The sequence below is a fragment of the Dromaius novaehollandiae genome, chromosome 13 (assembly GCF_036370855.1).
Source record: "Dromaius novaehollandiae isolate bDroNov1 chromosome 13, bDroNov1.hap1, whole genome shotgun sequence".
Classification (NCBI taxonomy): domain Eukaryota; kingdom Metazoa; phylum Chordata; class Aves; order Casuariiformes; family Dromaiidae; genus Dromaius; species Dromaius novaehollandiae.
In genome coordinates, this window is record NC_088110.1 from 2,383,715 (window position 1) to 2,396,206 (window position 12,492).

The 12,492-nt window shown below is 50.0% G+C and overlaps 1 protein-coding gene across 2 annotated transcripts; it reads right to left on the reverse strand.

Moving 5' to 3' along the window:
- Positions 1–600: 600 nt before the first annotated feature.
- Positions 601–12,267, reverse strand: CFAP20 (cilia and flagella associated protein 20). Of its 2 annotated transcripts, XM_064519387.1 has the most exons (6): positions 11,919–12,264; positions 5,316–5,395; positions 4,120–4,231; positions 3,546–3,734; positions 1,970–2,080; positions 601–1,088 (listed from the first exon to the last, which is right to left on the reverse strand). In XM_064519387.1, exons 1-6 carry the CDS (start codon positions 12,000–12,002, stop codon positions 1,083–1,085), a joined length of 582 nt encoding a protein of 193 aa, XP_064375457.1. In that variant the 5' UTR covers positions 12,003–12,264; the 3' UTR covers positions 601–1,082. The 2 variants fall into 2 exon arrangements, with proteins under 2 accessions (XP_064375457.1, XP_064375456.1); XM_064519386.1 differs by lacking the exon at positions 601–1,088 and having other exon boundaries at positions 1,961–2,080; positions 11,919–12,267.
- Between the last annotated feature and the right edge of the window lie 225 nt (positions 12,268–12,492).

A 12,492-nucleotide genomic window follows, 5' to 3' on the forward strand; every position in this document is an offset into this window, starting at 1 on the left:
TTTCCACAACAAAAGCAAATTGGTTTGAAGCAGGGAAGGGCTGCTTCAGAACAGGAAAAGACTTCCGCTTCTGTTATGCTGCTTTGCTAAACCTCCCCTTTGATCCCCAGGGAAAGGGACAATTTGGCAGCTGGAAGGCTATTGTGTGCCTTTTGCTATAAGTAGCTGCTAAAAGCTTGGTTGAGAGCTGGAGTGAGTTGTATAACTACACAGCTAACAGGACTACACCCTACCAGGCAGGTAAGACCAATTTGTCACTGCGGAGAAAAAGGCTTCAAATTAGGGGATGAAAAACCTGTTTCCACCTACCAAAAGTGAACAGCATGAGTTTTGTTATAGGTCGATTATCATGAACCTCAGGGACTGAAGTCAGCCACAACAGACAGATCCCATCTCCTGTATTGAAACCTTAGTGTTCTTCCCCTCTTCAGATTACTGTTTTCCATGGCTGTGCTCTCCCTTAAAAAGGAGACTGCCAAAGTCAAATTCAGAGGCAAATTTTAACAACTGGGTTCCTAACAAAACTCCCCAGCACTTTCTGAAGTGCTAACATGAGCAAGTGAATGGACCCATCACAAGAGGAAGGCACCAGAAGCAGACTTACAAACAGATTCAAATGTTTAATAACTTTCCAAGAGTGAGTATTACATCCATATTTAGAGCATATATAAAATAAGAGATGGAAAACCAGGGAAGGAAAATAAAATTGGTATCTTCAAGCGGGCACATTTAACCCTGTAATTCCTGCTGAATCTCTCTTCAGATGCACAATGGCCACTTTCAGTGACCCCTCTGTGCAACACAAGAAATTGGGTACCATGACACTTGCATTGTTTAGACTAAGCATTTTAGGAATGGCCAGGAAATCTCTGATTCTGTACAACTCACACACCAACAACACAGTCCCAGACCTGTTACATGGTTAATTGTGTCCTGTCCAGAAGAGGGATCCCAGATGAATCAAATTTACCCTAGGCGAGGTGAGCTGATCTAAAACTTGGTTTCAGTAGGGCCTTCTCTTCCACCTGCTTTTGTTTTCCTACCGACCCCAAACATTTCTTGCGTCTCTTCCCAACATGGTGTTATTGCTGGACAGAGCAGGGAGAGGAAAGGAGACACTTATTAGACACTCAGCACACAGGCAGCAGCAAGCAGACTGTACTGGGAGGACTCAGAGTGTTCCTTGGGCACCTCTGCAAGGCTGCAATAGCCCAGAAAGTAGTGACAGGTTCCCCCAAAGGTGTTATCTCTTGAGAACACTGCCTTCTACCTCCCATTAAGATCAGCGCCTGAGACCTCCTTCCTTCAGCTAAAAGTAGAGGCATCTGCACTGGGACAGCCTGGCCCCGGCAAAGAAGGTGCTTCCTCGCTTGCTTGAGGCTGCTGCCAATACACTGGAGACTCCTGTCCCATCACTGTGAAAGCAGAGCTCAGCATCTCCTGCTGCCAAGCAGCCACAGTCTCACCCACCCCCTTCTCACTTCATAGCACTACCATCTGCACTGGGCAGGGAAAAGAATCAGAGGGGAGCAAATTTGGGCTGGAGGGACACAAGTGGCATCTCTCCTGAGAGACAAGCATGGAGCTGCAAACAGCTCTTACAAAAGCCACTGTATTGAGTCATGGATGCATCTGAAGGTTACCAAAAGATGCCGGGAGGCTGCTGCTCTGCCCAGAGTCCTTGAACACTACCTGGAAGGACACTGGAAGCAGAACCACAGCTCATCCTGCTCCTAGATGGGAACAACAACTTCCATGTTGTTCAGCAGGAAACTCATTCAGCAATCCACCGGACAAAATGCTCACCCTGGCACCAGCAAGGGTGCTTCCTGGCTATAGGCCAAAGCGTAAAACAGCTGATAAACACTCCACTCCTAGGAGAAACTTTGGATCGCAAAGACAGGGGGAGGAGGAGTGTTAGCCCTGGTCCGGCTATTGCTCCCACTCTCCTGGCCCATGGCTAGCTCACCTTGGCCTTGTTCTGGACAGGCAGATACAGCTTGAACTCAGCTGGGAGCTCATCCTCGGAGTAAAGCCGGTCGGAGAAGTACACCCGTCGGATGCGACAGTTGGCATGGATCTGAGAGTCAAAACAGAGAGAGAGTCCCTTTTTCCATATGCTCTCTCCACATTCAGTTTTGCCTTCATGCAGCGGCCTGGATTCCTTGGTTCAGCAGCCTGCCCCCTCTGAAGCCCTTCCAGTCCGCCCATCGCTGCAGGGTGGTTTCCCCCTTCTGTCTCAGTGCCCCCACTGCTTTCCTCCAGGATGTCCCAGCATGCCATCAATTCTCAGTCACTGTTAGGGGGACTGAAAGCCAGACCTACAGCTCAGTGACAGAAACCAGCAAAGCATCCTGTTTGTTTCACAAGGGGGGAGACTTATTTTGGCTACCCTGAGTAGCCTCCAGCCTGAGTCTTCTCAGGAGCCCTCACTGCCTCTCTCCAAATCTGGTAGTGCACCACAAAAGAAAGGTTGGCCCATGCTCTCTGTCCTGTGCTAGATGTTCTCTCCAGCAACCTGAGCTGCTCCAGAAATTTGGCCAAACTCTGGCATCTCCACAAATTCAGTTCTACCTTACTGGCTTAGCAGCAGCAGGTTTTTTGCTGTGAACCCACCTCCATTTCCCCGCTGGTGTCAGCACCAGCGAGGGAGACACACTCAGTCTGCTACATTTTTAACACTCCCTCTTTAGGACCTCCCTGAGGACAGGAATGAGACTGCCCAGTCTCTGCCCAGAAGGCAGCACTGCCACCAATAGCAGCCAACAACAAAGTCGTCGCTCCAGTCCCCTCATGGGACAAAACACACATGTGAGAAGCTAGACACTTCCCAGGTGTTTACCCTGATATCAGCAGACACCACCGCAGGGAACTGCAGCAGTTCCATTATATTAAGGGAAGAGGCATCTCTCTACACAGGCATTCCTCACAATAACTCATGTCATTCGACATAGTGAGTGTGAATCCCCAGCACTAGGGCCAAGTCTCACATCCTCAGAAGAAACAAACATTGCTTCAGCTCTGGTTCAAGAGAATTGGCAAAGGCAGGGCCACTCCACCACCTTTGGAAACAAGCCTGATCGTGGACACGTAAAGGACATACCACCCTGTGCCTGCACCAGCCAGGCACCCCCAGGGATGACTGTCTGATTCAGTCATGCCTGACCCGTTGCTGTCTGGTGTGTTTGAACAGCGCCACGCTACACAGCTAACTGAGCAGATAGCCTCCCAGGAGGACATGTGGTGTTCTGCTGCAAACTAAGTAGACTGCAACTCTTACCCTAGCTGACAGTCAGAAAGAGGAAAAAAAAGACAGAGATGGGCTCCTTCACCCCAGAGAAGCCTGGTGAAGTGAGGCAGAACTGAGATCTCCACTGTCTCAGAAGGGCCTTCGCTCTCCTCCCACAGTGTACCGCAAGGGGCGGGACTGGCAAAGGAACCAGCTGGGGTAAAGCCCAGATTCCCAAACTCCAGCAAGGTTGTCCCAGCTGGTAAGAAGGCTACCACCAGGTGGCCTCTGTATGTAGGACAAACCTGTTTCGTACCTGAACTCTCAGGGTCTCAATGTAATTCGTCCCGTAAGCCCGGCGCGTGAAGTCTGAAAGGTTGAACTGGATTTGGTTCCAACCATCATCCAACCGCATGGGCATAGTGCAGATGAAGGGCTTCACCCGAGTCGTGCTCTGGTAGTTACTCGCTCGGAAGCGGCGGCGTACGTTCTTGTCATCCAGTACCTGGGGTGGGAAAGCAAGGCAGCTGATTCACAAGTGAGCGGCTCGCAGCTCTCTGAGACAGCAGCCAATCTAGACTCAAGCTCTATTTGTCCATAAGAGAGAGCTTTCCTATTCTTACCCCCTCCATTTCATAACGGAAGTATTTTTAAGACAGCAAATAGACCCAGTTTCAGAAACAGCCATAAAGTGCTCATGAGCTGACTGGTGCTCCCATACTGAGACCTGACACAGCGTATGACCAAGAAACCACAACTGTTTTGGGGACCACACACTGCCTGGAACAAAGACAACAGTAAGACTGCAGGCTTCTTAGGACCTTGCTCAACAGTCACTGCAAAGACACTCTCCGGTCCCTGGAGGGACCTTCCCACTCTGCTCTCCTCACCTGCACTTCAAAAGTGAAGTATTTCTTCAGGTTCTTGATGATCATCACTAGGAAAGGTAGTTTGATGCCTAGGGTCTTCTTTGGGTCAGCAGGGCACGTGATGTACGTGGTACTGAGGGGGACAGAAAGATGCTTTAGGATCTCACACGGCACAAAGCACGCAGTCCAAATCCCAAACCTCTTACCTGACCTAACGGAGTCCTGGAGGAGAGGCAGACAAAAGAGAGCTGTGATAAGATCTTAGCAACAACCTATAGGGCTCCCTATAACAGTGGGGGAGAGTTTCAGAGGTAGTAGCACAGAACAAGATAAAAGGCCCAGAGAGTGTACTTCAAATCAGTTTTCCCACTCAGGCCACTGAACACCTTCCTGGACAGCTTCATCTTCCTAATTTCAAGGCCATGTCAGCACAGTTTCTTAATACAACCTCCTCCTAGCCCTTGACTGAACAGGTAGAGCCCTCCAGAGCACAGCAGAAGCCCTGTGTACTGTATATGGCTAAGAAAACAGAGGCCACGAGCCCTAGAAGTACACGTCACATCTGGCAAGTTCTGTATCAACACATCTTGGGATGAAGAGAAGTGTTGGCTCAGCCTGTCTGTAGGAGAAGAGTCTCCACTGCCCTTATAAGGAGCGCCCTGCTCTCAATCTCCCCTGGAGAAGCCTTGGAGACTCCGAACCCATTAATGGAGGAGCCTGCGTCTCTCCCTCTAGTCGAAGGGGACGAGGTTGCTAAGTGAAGCACCATAAGCAATTCCCCTCATAAATCTCCCTTTGATCTTCCTTCCTGCTGTCAGGAGAGTAACTGTCACGTGGGGAGAGCAGCAGAGCAGGCCTAAGACAATAAAGATGCAGAAGGCAGAGTGCTGCTTTGTCAGCAACTGGCTGCACTACGTGGGGACCAGGTATCAAATCTGATTTTTTTTCCTAATTGATAGAAAAATAAAGCAGCTTTTCCCGTAGTCCCACTGAGGATGACAGAGGGCTCTACAAGTGTGTCAGAGAAAGGCACAGTAGTTCCCTGGTGCTATAGAAGGGTGGCAGTGATCTGACCCCAGATCATTTTCTTCCATTTATCGATTAAGAGATCATAGTAATGTCTGAAGGAAACGTCTGCTGGGCACCAACATCTTTCACTGCCCTCCAGGACCAAGCCCCCAGGGTGTGCTAGGAGAGAAAGAGCCGCCTTCTCATACCTGACATTAGTTCCTTCGATCTCCAGCACGAGCGACTGGATGTCATTGTCAGTGATTCGTTTGATGTGGCCATTCCGTACCTGGAACAGAAGTGGGGGAAACAACACAGAACATCACTTGCAATGGAAACAAGAGACACGACAGCTCCAGTGAGAAGGGGACAAAGCTCCTGGGAGAACCTGTCTATATTCACTTCCCTCCTGTTGTCCTGGATGTCACTATTTCAGAGACTTCGATCATTACCCCAGAGTGCCAGAACTCCAAGAAAGAGTTTATGGCCCAGCACACTGCACGGACGCTGAGCATAAGGCTTCAATCTATCAAAATACACTACAGCGAACACGAATGACTCAAGCCTCACACAAGAGGCCCAAATAAACAAACAGAAAAATGTTAGAACAAGATCAGACCAGACTGGGATAAGGAGTAAAATCGAGAAGGATCAGGAATACAGAGGCAAGGAAAGGAAGGCACTAGCCAGCCACTAGTCACCAAGAGGACTTGCTTTCTAACGCTGGATGTGACTGACTGCCTCTATAAAAAAGCAAGACCAGAAGACAGCTTGGCTAAAATTCTTCAGTTACAGAGCACTCAAGTGCAGAGCTATTGTCTGCTCTGTTAAGTGGCACGGGGATTCAGCTACACGGATGCAGCCACCTCCCCGCAGAGCTCAGGGAGGCCAGAGCAGAACCAGGAGCCAACACAAACTCACTTTTCTCTGCAAGCAATGTGGCTGAATCCCAGGGTCCAAGGATTTATTTTTTTAATGAAGCAGCTCATTTCCCATCAAATTTATCTCCATTTAAAAGGCACTTTTGCTAATTAAGCCCTCTCCTCTTCCCCGACGCTAGATCAGCAAATTGCAGCGCTCTTTCTGGTTCTGTGAATTAATTTCTTTAACACCTATCACTGCTGCTAATATATAAGATACATTAAGCTTCTAATGGGATGGTTGCACTCATGAGGTACAAAATGATTTATAAGCTTGGCAATTCATCTTCAAAACTGCTAAGTTCATTTCTTCATACGGACCTACCTGGGCAATGCTGTATACATTTGCTGGAAGAAAGAGATAAGACTTGTGAACACCCCACCTCCCTGGCCCGTCTCTACATTACATGCAGTTTCAAGAAATCTAACTGCTGCTGATAAACATGAGAATGCAGCCTGCCCTGCCAGACTGCTCTTAACCTTGTTTCAAGCCCACATAAATACTTGAAGAAAACATTAAGCTCAGAGAGAGGATCCTTCCAGGATAACAGTCTTTCTCCTTTGCATCAAGCCATGGATTTATAGGTCTGCTCAGGAGAAACTGAATGCGCAGGCTCTGGATGAGTTGGCAGCTTTTTTTTGTGTTGTTTTTTTGTTAAATTACCAGAGACTGGAACCAGCCCAGTAGAAGCCCCATGTGCCTCTCTCTATTAGCAGGAGCAATTGGCATATGGGAAACTAAATCCTGGAATCCACGGGGATATTGTGTGCTCACTTAACACCAGGAAATAACCCTGCTTAACCAGGTCACAGCAGTACACAAGAAAGCCTGCCTCCACACCATGTAAGACGGTTTTCACTAGGGGTAGCTTGCGACTCCTTAGAAGGGAGAAGGTTCTGGTTTGGGCTTCTCTGGAGAGGACTGTAATAGAGAAGACAGTTAGCTAAATATGCTTTAAACTGATTAGTCAGCAGTGTCTCTCTCTGCAACCAGGTCACATTCCTTAGCCTGTGAAAGCTTTTCCTTCCCCAGATTAAAGAGACAATGTAAGAGAAGCACCTCTTCTTCCTCAGCATTACCAGAAACAGGATGAAAGACAGCAGAGAAGAGAGGAGATAAGAAAGAAACATCGACAGATTGTGGCAGAGGCCTTCATTCTAGTCCCAGCACCGTATAAACTTGTGTTAGCTGCACCGCCACAGCAGCAGGAGAGATAAGGTAGGCAGGTCACGCAGGCGTCCTTCCGCACAAAAGACGGCCTGTCTGAGCGTGCCTGCAGCAAGCTCTTCCAGGACAGACAGATATTTATGAGCATGACATCAGCCCAAAGCTCCTGACCCAGAGGCAATGCCCACTGGATCAGAAGTCCAAACAGCCTCACCATGTCAATAAGATAAGGCTGAGCTGCACTGAAAGTGCTCCCAGCCAAGAGGGGCTCGAAGCATTGCCTTTCAGGGCACAGTGGCACACCGAGTCCCTTCCCCAGGCAAGCGTTCACACTCGGAGGGCACTCGCCGGCTTCCCCTCTCCTCCCCTCCACTTTTATACAGTGGCTACCAATCCGAACGCAAAGCGAGAGGTGACCGCTGACTCCATCGGCCACATTACCCAGCAAGAGAGCTCTGTTCATCACCGAAAGGGGAGGGACGTGCGTTGCTAAACTAACAGCCGTTGCTCAGCAATAGCTCCAAGTCTTCAAGGGTTTTCCACTACTTCAGGGGTACTCAAAGACATAATTTCAGAGAATTTTTGAAAGCAAAACAAAACACTCCACATCTCTATTTGGCCAATATTTTCCAGCCATCTTAAGCCTAAGAAAGTGGATTTTTGAAGCTGGAGGAAAAGCTAGTTATCCTCTTAAAAACAAAAACCCTACAAATGCCTAATGTACTCTAAATTAGGACAATCAGGAAGTTATCTAATGTCTAAAGACGTATTGAAAAAGCCTTTTTTGCAGATGCACATCCCAAAGCTGGCAGGGTTTAGAGGAAACAACAGCTTCAAAGACAGCTGTGTCTGAAATTTTATATATATATATATTTTTATATATATATATATTTATATTTTATATATCTATATTTCTATATATAAAAATAATATATATAATATAAATAATATATATAAATAATAAAATAATATATAAAGGCAGACGTTGTTGCCAGTAACATATTGCCAGACAAACGTAACAAAGACCAGAGGAAAACAAGTAGATGAGTCCTCCACAGGCTGAGCTGCCCTTCCGCCAAGCACGCTGGAGGGCCAGGATTAAGCAGGCCGAGGCTGACCTCTGGAGGCCCATTCCCGAATTGTTTCTGTCTGTCCAAGGCTGGCACCGCCGTTGTTAGGCGATCGGCTTGTGTGTGGCTGGAACCATACGAGCAACAGCCAAGCAGAAACACGGCTGTTGCCATCTTCATCTCCCAGACTACTGTTGGTATGGGTACACCCTCACCTCTGAAGGACCTTGCTAAAAGTTCTCAAACCAGGTGGCAAGTTCAGAAGGGGCATGAAGCCTTTGTGCTACCTTCCTCCCCCAAGAAGGGAGAGGGGGCAAAACAAAAGGCAACAGACAGAAGCTAAGTGGTGTTGCTGTAGCTTTTGATGCACAGATTTGCAAGGGGGGTAAACAGTACAGACTGTTACACTCAAGATGCAGAGATCTGGGACAATCCAGACTGGGATGCCGTGGTAGAGAAATGAAGGAGGGTCTCCACCGTAACGAGTCAGAGAACTGCTGCAAGAGGGGACTCGGCCACAGCATTAGCAGGGACTCGATCCCTGCTGTGTTAATCAGGGCAATTGCTGTCTGTGTTCTGACAGCAGAGCACTCATCTGACATTCAGATGGATATTGAATGCTAGCTGACCTCACATCCTCGCAACAGCATTTGAAATTACTACGATATTCTGTCTTGATCTGTCAGCAGGAGGAATACCGAGAAATTAGCAAGAGGATCGATAGATTTGACAAGTCCCATTGAACTGTTTCCATTTGCTCTGCAGAAAAGCTTCAGCGAGTCCCCCGGGGATTGCTAAGTGCACGTCTGGGCACTGGCGGCAGAGGGAAAAGCATGGCGGTGGGACACTTCAGGAATAAGCAGAGGGCTCTGAATAACTAAATGCAAACAGAGTATGCCTTGCAAACAGGTCTCCAAACACAGCACAAGAAGCTCTGGAAGGCAGGAGAGGAAGAGATCACAGGCCAGCAGTTATTAGCTCTCTACAAACACAGCTTAAAGTGGAAGTTTTGCCTGCAAGGATGGTGGGATAGTTACCGAGCTCTTCCCCAGGCCTAGCCACTTCAGTCCTGCCAGAGTCCCCTGGGACGGGATGCTGGCATGCAGCACAGAGCAGATTTGGTAGGTCTCACTGCCAAGGCCTGCCCAGAGCTAACCCACAGCCCGCTGTGGGGAAAAAGATGACAAGGGAAGGACAGCATCTTAATACACAGAGAAAGTCTAACAAGGAACAGCTTCTACTGCCCAATTTCCACCACTGTATTGAATGAAGAAGCCTCTAATTCACATCTTACCATCTCCATTAAGTCATCAGCACGAAGAGTACATATCCTACTAGGGCTAAACAAGAATTTTTTTTCTCCATGTCACAAAGCTCTGAGATTCCATAAATTCTTTATTTTGCAGGAGGGAAAAAAAAAAAAAAAAAAAAAAAAAAAAGATGTAGACAGAATCCACATGAAGGCAGATCAGAATCTGCTAAATGGGGCCTTCACCCAGGACATGGGAAAACTCCCTTGTTTTCAATCCACACCAAAACTATAGGTGCATCTCCTGCACCCCTGGAAAGGGCAGCGATCACTCACTGCCAAGTTTAGGTTGCTTTTCCTCCTTCCAGAAGCCTCAGCCTAGCCCTAAGTAGCATTCTCCAGTAGAGATGCCAGAGCTGGAAAATTCCTGGGATGTCTGGGTTTGGACAGATCAACATTTTCCAACAAACAATTGCACTGGAAAATCCCTTACCAAGTGTGGACATTTATTCACTTAACGTCTGCAATTGCTCCCTAAGCCCTCTCTTCCAATATGGTCTGCAAAAGCAGCACGCGGTCACTACCTTCAGCTACTGTAAAACCACTCAGTCCAGTAGCAGCCACCAGCCTGGGGCGCAGCCTCTGACCGAATGTCTCCATCCCACCAGTAAACATGGTAACAAATGCAGGGTACAACCTCGCTGGCATGAGCACGCTGCACGGGTCAAGCATGGGGCTTGTCCTAGTGCTTTGCCTTGGCAAGTTCTTGCATCGAGTCAGAGATTTCAGCAGCAGCTTAGCACCCAGTCCCTCCCTTCCAGCAGGCTGCACGAGGCCATCAGCACTCAAAACAAGAGTGGCATTTCCCCAAGGTATAAGTCCACACAATCTTTAGAGCATCCAACAAATGAGTCAAGAGCACAAGCATGATTTTCCGAAGGGACCAAGGAGGGGAGGGATGATAATCACTCCTTAAAGGGTAAAGACTTGCAGGGACTCCTCTTCCTCAGTTCCAAGGCAGCGTGATGTCTTCCTAAGTGCCCCCCTACATTTCCCATTGCTGTTAACATACTAAGGGTGTCGGATCAGCAATGACAAAACTGTTATAAACCCCTCACCCCAACTCCTTTCAAATGGAAAAGCGAGTTCAAAAGACTGAGCCATGCTGATACCCACAGGCAAAGAAGCCAGAAAAGCCACTCTGATTTCACTCCACACCTTGGTGAGCCGTGGTCATCCTCACAACAAGCTGGCCCAAGCTGGACATGCTTCCTCGGGACAGACAGGTGTCTGAGCAAGGAAGAGCACCTGCACACAGCTCTGCTGCTCACAAGGGAGCACGGATATTGTCACCGCAAGCCCTACAGCAGGTGATGAAAAGCACCCTGCACGCAGAGGTACGGTTCTCGGGAACAGCATTGCTCCCAACAGCCCAACTTTCTGTTAATCTTTTCAGGCCCAAACCAGTGATGTTTTGCACCTGAATGGATTGGTGCTTTATGCCAACCCCTGCAAGCAGAGTTGCTGCCTGACACCCCAAAAGCTGCATGGTCTCTACTGTGTCACTGTGCAGAGGATCATAGGATAAATCACGTTGGAAGGGACCTCAGGAGGTCTCTAGTCCAAGCTCCTGCTCAAAACAGGGTCACATCAGGTTGCTCAGGGCTTTATCTTTGTCTAAGCATCTTTAACGTGTCCCATTCTTGCATCATCCAGATAAGCTGCTGATCCCTCTTCAGACCACAAACACTCAAACACAAGGCCTGATGCACTCACAAGAAACAGTGCAACGGACACATTTAGGTATACACACACAGTCAAAACAGGCCAGCCCATGCCAGGCAACACAGTCCCTCATAGAGGAGCACACACACCCTGCTGACGGGAAACAGGATGGGTGAGCAGTGCCTGTCCCCCATTTTGTGCCTTGTAAATATTCCCGCCACCCTCCTGAGGTCCAAAATATAACACTGCTGTCCGCTTTGGAAGCTTGCATTCCTGCTGAAACTCCCTCAGAAATTCAGGTTAGGTTATAACATGACAATAAACATTGTAAGCTTTGAGGGGGGAACCAGTTCTTAATGGTATAGCAATTATTTTGCAGAATCACGTTTAAGCAGTAACAATAACCAGCACGGATTCGCAGACAAGGAGAGGGGGGTAACAGCAACAGAAGCAACACTTCCAAACGTCCCAACACGGGCAAGAGCTCACAGATACCTGAGATACCCGGGAGAGCGTAGGGAACCTTCAGCATAAGCACTGTAGAAGCGGCCAGGAGCAAAAAAGAAAGGGAAGAAACTTCCCCGGAGCCCCCCGCCCCGCCGCGGGAGGCCGCCCCGCAGCCCGCCACGGCCCCGCCGCGCTCGCCGCCTCAGGAGGCCGCGCCGGGCCCCGCCGCGCACCTTCTTGTCCCAGATCTGGAGCGGCTTGCTGCCGATGCTGTACAGCACGGAGAGGAAGCCGCTCTGGAACGTGTTCTTGAACATGCCGGGGCCGGGGGAAGGGCGGCCGGGCGCGGCGGGCCGGGTCGGGCCGGGCGCGCTGCTCCGCCGCCGCCGCCGCGCAGCCGAGGCGGCCGCTCCGCGCGCGCAAGGACACGGCGGCGCCCGCGGATCCCTCCGCGCCCGGCTCGGCCGCGCGCGCCACGCGCCGCACTTCCGGGTCGCGCGGCACCGCCGTCACTAGGGAACTACTTGACCGCGCCGCTGCCGCCTCCGCCTCCTCCGTCGGATCTACTTCCGGCCGCCCGCGGAGGGGTCGCGCGTTGTCAGCGTGCGCGTGCTGCCCTGGCAACGGCGCCGCGCGGGACGCCCCGCCCCGCCCCGCGCTGCGCCGCCGGGGGGCGGGGCCGGCCGGGGGGAGAGGGTCTGTGAGGAGACCTGGGGAGAGGGGCGGCCGTGGGGAGGGTAGGGGCCTGTGAGGAGACCTGGGGAGAGAGGCGGCCGTGGGGGAGGCCAAGGGGAGAGGGCCCATGAG